At 39.0% G+C, this 7,352-nt stretch overlaps 1 protein-coding gene and 1 long non-coding RNA gene across 2 annotated transcripts; one reads left to right on the top strand and one right to left on the bottom strand.

Annotated features, from left to right (window-relative positions):
• Positions 1-392: 392 nt before the first annotated feature.
• LOC145116930 (uncharacterized) lies at positions 393-1,173 on the top strand. The gene has a single exon (XM_079053226.1). The coding sequence runs from the start codon at positions 475-477 to the stop codon at positions 991-993; it is 519 nt and encodes a 172-aa protein (XP_078909352.1). The 5' UTR covers positions 393-474; the 3' UTR covers positions 994-1,173.
• Positions 1,174-2,004: 831 nt separating this feature from the next.
• Positions 2,005-5,108, bottom strand: LOC145113999 (uncharacterized). The gene is made up of 2 exons (XR_013710900.1): positions 4,643-5,108; positions 2,005-3,458 (listed from the first exon to the last, which is right to left on the bottom strand). It is a non-coding gene; the product is annotated as an uncharacterized LOC145113999 (long non-coding RNA).
• Positions 5,109-7,352: the final 2,244 nt, after the last annotated feature.

A 7,352-nucleotide genomic window follows, 5' to 3' on the forward strand; every position in this document is an offset into this window, starting at 1 on the left:
CTTTTGTATAATGAAATTTGGTTGAAACGATTTTTCATGCACAATAATGTATTTTTCTATAAAATTTAGGTTTTTCATTTTTGACTTGCCCACATTCTAAATAGGATATTTATAAAATCTGTTTGTATTAAAAAGGAATATCACAACCTTGTTATAAATAAAAATATCAAACGATTTTTGGGTGCCACCTTACCAAAAAACGAGGTTGTTTGGACCCTGAATTTATGATGACATTAGAAAGGTCAATTCTATCAAACATTAAAGAGATGTGACTTTACACCAACCCAACGTTTAAAATTTACCAAAAAGCAGAACTTGAAAATGGCAGTTTGGTAATTACTACAAGAACCTAGACCAATTAAATATCTAGTGAATTATATAAGTAGCATAACCCCCTAATCATACATTCATCCCACTCCACAACAACATACCAAGAGCTATATAACCAAATTCCCATTTCAAACTAAACCAAAAATGTCTCTTGTGACAGACGAAATCAGAGCATCTGCATCAGACATATGCCATGGTGATGCAATTTGTCAAGAAAAATCAAAGGCTTTGCTCACAGAAATGGGGCTACCCAATGGCCTCTTACCTTTGGAAGACATTGAGGAGTGTGGGCATGTCAAAGAAACCGGCTTTGTGTGGCTCAAACAAAAGGCCGAAAAGAAACACAAGTTTGAAAAAATCGATAGGCTTGCAACATATGGAACTGAGGTTACTGCAACCATGGAGAAGATGAAGATCAAGAATCTGAAGGGTGTGAAGACTAAGGAACTTTTGCTGTGGCTCACACTGGATGAGATATCTGTTGATGAATCCAACACTGAAAAGATCACTTTCAAGGCAACTTCTGGCCTTTACAGAACTTTTCCAGTGTCGGCTTTTCAAGTTGAGGATGTGAAGAAAGATGTTGAAGAAGTGGCTGTGGCTAAGGACGCCAAAGTTGTTGAAGTGGATGTGGCTAAGGAGGCCCAAGTCCAGGAGGTTTGAGTAAGTGTTTTACACCATGCCATGCAGATGCAGTATACCTTATGTATATGGCAATTATGAAGTTACCTTTGTTGATGAATTTCAGGATACATATGTATCAGTATCTTATCAATAATTTATGATCTAAATGTATCATAACGTTTATCTCAATACGATCATGTATTTTTATTGTTTGGTTTCTTTCTGTTGTCATTGATCCTTATGAGAGCAATGCGAAGAGTGGATTCATGATGTTTTGATCAGGTATATATGTACGTTTTAGTGATAATTCACAAAGTATTAAGTCATTTTTTATCTAAATTACCATTAATATCAAATTTTAAAGAATTTTTTGGGGTTAAAAGACACCCTGAGTAACGACACACCCATAAATGTTTTACAAGGCGGGACAAAAATAACACTAATAAAAAAACAAGTATATATATTATATTTGGATATGGATGGATGAGATTGAAACTGGAAATCATCCTGTGCATGTTTCTATCTTCCTATCTGTTCCTCATTTTTTTCACAAAAGTGTGCTTCAATGGCGGCATCCATGTAATCCACATCTCCATATCCCCTTATAATGCGTTCTTCAGTCGAATTATAATATTTTAATTCACATACCAAGTTACCAACCCAGTAATGTCAAATAATATCAGGGATTAAGTAACATCACAAGTTCTCCCCCAATCTCTGATAAGCATTTTTGGAGCATTCTTAGTAATCAAATTGATTTAGTTAAAGAATTTCTTAAGGTGGAAAATAGTTAGATTAGCACACAAATTAATCACTCTATAGGTACCAAATCAAGAAAGTACACATATCAACCAGTTTCTATAAAGTACACAGATCAGTCATTTTTTGTTGATTACATCATCAAAAACCATCAGTTTGATCTTCCTGGTATCAAAGATTCATAATGATGCTACTGGGTATTCAGGGGTAACACTTGGTCTTGTAGGACGTAGATGATGCTAGACTTGCACGGAGGACCTTATAACAACAAAAAGGATAAACGGATACTAATTACAAGAAAAGCAAAGACTGAACAACTCTTAAATAATGTAGAAATACAAACTTACTAAGCTAAAAAATAGGAACAAATAAACCAACTATCAAAGCCACTCACTCTTCAACTATTGGCACACATATGCACCTTATTCTCCAATTGACTAGGTGAAAGGTTTAGTAATTCAAAATTACTTCCAATACTTTTCCTCTTAATTCTGATTTGTGTCTTCCAGGTTCTTAAATCACAATAGTTCACGTAGCTCAACAAACTTTGCTCGTGGTAATACCTTAGTAAGGATGTATGCCTTCTGTTCTTCACCACTTACATGTTCTACACAGATCATGCCTTTTTCAGCATAATCGTGGATGAAATGGAATCATGTATCGATATTTTTACTTATCCAGAGAAATAGTGGGTTATTCATCAATGTTATGACGGACCTGTTGTCAACAAATATCTTCACACATTTGGCCTTCAGTCTGGTCAAATCAGTCAACATACTTCTTAACGACAATGCTTGACATGTTGTTGCTACTGCAGCCATAAATTCAGCTTCACAAGATGAGATTAAGTGATATTGTACTCTGTTTTTGTGAGCTCCATGTGATAAGATTACCTTGGTGGGTTTTGATAGCTAAAAACGAAACTTGTAACATCCATAAAATTTATGAAAATTTAAAACTTTTTCAAGCATTCAAAAACCACTATTTATTACAAAATGTTTTCAAAATAGTTTCATATCAGAGTATCCCAGAAATCAAAATCATAAAATGTGAGGAGGTGCACGATCACGCATTCGCCTTCCCGCGATCATCTAAAGTACCTGAAACAAAATCCAAAATTGTAAGTCCGAAGCTTAGTGAGTTCCCCCAAAATACCAACGCCATACAAACATAATCATATCATAACCAACAAACAGCATGCATATTGAGCCATCAGCCTGACTGGACCACCTCCCAGGGCCATCAGCCTATATGGACCGCTCTCCGAACCATCGGCACGTCTGGACCGCCTCGTGGGACTTCAGCCTATCTGAACCACTCGTCGGGCCTCCGGCCTGACTAGTACGCCCTTACCGGGTTTGCGTTCTATTTGGGCCGCCCTTGGTATGTTGGCCTAGAGCACAAAGCAGAGACCACCTCGACCCATCCCCAATCGCACAATCAGCACATAAATATCAAATGCTAGCATATACAAATAATCAGACCAATCTAACAGATCACTAATCATAGCATCATCCTATATACCAAGATACCGACCTAACAGGTCACTAACATAGCATCATCTTATATACCAGGATACCGACTTAACAGGTCACTAAGCATATCAACATGCAATAAACCCGGATACAAATCCGAAAAAGGTCGGCATTGGTGCCTTCGACCCTATTAGTATAGTGAGGACAACTCACCTCACACTGCTGAAGTCCCACAGATAAACTTTAGCTGCTGGATGACAGATTCCCGAACTGTCAACATCAAAACGACACCCAATTAATAATTGGGTTCCAACACATAACCATAAGTCCATGATTGGGGTAAAAAACTACTTTACCCCCAACCTAGCTTGATTCAAGCCCTAGGCCCAAGCTCACACTCCAAAGGCCCAAAAGTCAAACAATGGACCAAAGCCCAACATATGGCCCATTTTTCCAAATTGGGCCCAAACCCCTCACATGATCTTACCATAAAGGCCAAACCATTTATTCTAGTCCACACACTTGGCATTTCATAGGTCCAATATCTCTTAATTATCAAGGCCCAATTATGGCCCACCTATGGCCCAATTTTCCAAATTGGGCCCAAGCTTTTCCAATGGGCTTTATCCTAAAGCCCAAATCAAATATTCTAGTCCATATATTTGTTCTTGGATGGCCCATCAATAGCCCAATCACCAAAGCCCAACTCAAGGCTCAAGCAAAATTAGGGTTTTCACATAAAATGACGATTAGGGTTAAGACACTTAACCCATTAAGGACTTAATCCATTAAGTCAATCATTCTGTTAGGTAAATCATATGGTGTGATCGGGTGTAATTCATAATTCAATTCCAATGGCCCAAAATGCGGGTTCCGATAAATCCAAACCAACAAATCCAAAATTAGGGTTTTCTAAACCCTAATTAGGGTTTCCAACCCAATCGCGTGCCGATTAGTCAAATGGTTAGGTTTTTAGGTCAATTAGGGCTTCATTAGGTAAATTAGGGTTAAATATGTCGGGCACCACCCACTACCACCTCGGGTAGTGGTGGTCAAAGGCGGCGGCCACCACCTCGTGGTGGTGGTTATGATGTTAACCCAAAACCTGTCCAAGCATCTCAAAAAAACAATTTAACCATGCACAAAATGTACACCGCCACCAAACATGGCGGCTGGTGGCGGTAGAAGGCGGCAGCCACCACCTCACGGTGGTGGTGGTGGGTTTTCTTCGGGTTTTCCGGCCAAAATAATGTACAAACAACATATTATCAAAAAGAAATACACACATAATAAAACACACACACACAGCCACCCTTGTGGTGGCAGGCGGTGGTCGAAGGTGCTAGCCACCACCTCACGGTGGTGGTGGTGGCTCTCTTGTGATTTCCGGTTATGCAACACATACTCCAGTACACACACGCATCCTTGCACGAAATATGGATGCTACCACCCACCTGGTGGCGTACAACGAATGGCAGCAACAACCACGTTAACAACTGGTGGTAGCGGCAGCTGACGGACATCAGCAAACTGAGACATCACAGAAGAAAGGAGGAGAACTGATTGAAGCTGCCACGAACTCGTCGGAACAGTCCAGCAACGGCAGCAACAGAACGGTGGTTGTTCGACGGCGGCTCCTCTTCAACAGGAATGACGCGGCGGTAGAAGGAACGACGTCGCTGACTGTCGCATGAGCGGCTACGGACGTCAGCCAACGCTCAGATGACACATAACAAGGAGGAAAGGAGGAGAAGCGTTTGAAACGGCCACGTTCTCCGATCTCCAACTGATGTGATGACTTCTGGTTCTCGTCGGTCTTCGATATCTCTGGTCGTGGTAGATATCGTCGGTGGTCTTGGTTAATCGGAACATCAAGGGGGGTCGGGTGGTGGCGGCTGGACGATGGAGAAGGAAGGTAGCGGCTGGAGGTTAAGGTAGGGTTAGGGTTACATGGTGACGGGTTTATAAGTCCCGTCCAATTCAAACATTAGTCCATATTGACACTCTTAGTCCCTCCTTCTCCTTTTTCTTTCAAATTAACTCAAAATGTTACCAAATGGCCCCTCCTCTACAAAATATTTTAAATTTAAGTCCATATATTACCATTCAGCACTCAGCATTCCAAATCCCTTCAATTTAAGTCTGATACTTGCCCAACACCCCATGACTTCTGAAAATCTTACAAAATAGATCCTGGAATTACACCTTATCCCCCGAAACTCCAAATCATGTCATTTGACTCCCCGAAACCAACACCCCGATAAATATTATGGATTTTAGGGCTACTATTCATTTATTAATCGTTATCTATTTATTTATTTAATAAACGGGATGTTACAAAACTTTATTCTTATAACGGCAACATAATCAATTTTAAAATATCTATTATTTTAAGATCATTTTAAACAAAAACATCAATTATCCAATTATGAGTTAGAAAGATTATAAAACACCATACAATGTTTAAGTATGAAAAACAGCCCAAAGAAGAGCTCATTTATTATGTATTCACCAACAAGTATAATCCACCAAGAATGTTAGTTCTCACTTGTATTTAGAACGTCTTAAGCCTTTAAGAACTAAACACATTTTAGTTTTAAAGGAGAAACACTTAAATCACTAACTTCTTTCATAGTCTTCAAAAGAGTGAAATACGAGAGAGGGGGGAGTGTGACTTTCGGCCAAGGGAAAGAAAAGAAAGAAGCAACAACTAATGAAAGCTTTTTGCATCTTATTTGTACACACACATCACATCTAAGGACCATGCCTTCATAGTGTAACATTCCAAAAATCATGACAAAATTTTCATTTTTAAAACTATATCAAAATCCATAAATCATTCAAAATATAGTTTCAAAAAGTCATAATCATAATCAGAGTATCCCAAAATCATAGATCAAATAAATATCGAGAATGATGTGCACAATCACGCCTTCGTCTTGCCCTTATCGTCAGATGTACCTGAAACCATAAAACCAAACTGTAAGCCAAATCTTAGTGAGTTCCCCAAAATTTCACCACACAAACATATAACAACATGCATATTGGGTCCATAACCATCCGATTGGATTACTCCTGAGCCCATAGCATAAGTCTGGATTGCCCTCCCGGCCCACAGCTTATCTCTGTATTCCTCCTGAGCCCACAACATAAATCTGGTTTGCCTTCTCGACCCTCAACTTATGTTTGCATTGCTCCCAGGTTTGTTGGCTTCCACACAGAGCAGTATTGCCTCAACCCAACTGCACTATATCGACATATGCAACATATAAACATATAAATTGCAAACAAATAATCATGGAGATCTACCAGTCTAACAGAACACTATTGTTATGCAACATCCTATATATGAGAATATATCATACCACCTAGTGGTCGGCATTGGTGCCTTCGACCCACGAGTACAATAAGGAAAACTCACCTCACAGTCAGTTGAACTGATCACTGCTCCAAATTTTGTCTCCACAAATCACCTATAACATAAGCAGGGACAAAGCCTTAATATACTACTCAAAATATCCCATTTAACCTAAAGTCAAACTTGGTCAAAGTCAACGGTCAACGGTCAAAAGCCAAAGGTCAACATTCAAACCGAGTACGCTTAGTGTACCAACTCTATGCCATGCGTAGAGCATCAAATGGCTTTTACGGGACAAAACACGGTTGCATGTTTCGTATCCATAAGCACACCCTACGTACATTTGTTGAAGCCAATCTTTCCATTAAGAGCTTAATACATAAGGACACCACATCCAAATCTTAGATCTGGTCTAAATAATTGTCCTAATTGATAAAGTTACAAACTTTGTGCACTTGGATGGCTTATCAAGGCTCAAGAACAAACCCTAACCTTATAACATCATCTAAGAATCTCAAACTCATGCATGGATGGTTGGATATGCCCAAGATACTACTTTTATGATTTACTACACTCAAATACTTCTATAAATGAAGTCTACAAGCTCTAGAGTAGCTCATACTCAAATGGACCAAGATAATGGGACCAAAAAGGCATAAACTTGACTTCATAGCTAGATCTAATTTAAGAAGTATAAGGGTACAAACTTTATACTTTCTAGAGAATGCTAATGAGATTCAAGTTCCATATCCACAAAGCTTGAAGCTCCCTAAATGTTCTCCAATGGAATCCTTTTTTTCAAAGAT

Source organism: Lactuca virosa, chromosome 5 (assembly GCF_052849685.1).
Source record: "Lactuca virosa cultivar CGN04683 chromosome 5, Lactuca_virosa_CGN04683_v6, whole genome shotgun sequence".
Lineage (NCBI taxonomy): Eukaryota > Viridiplantae > Streptophyta > Magnoliopsida > Asterales > Asteraceae > Lactuca > Lactuca virosa.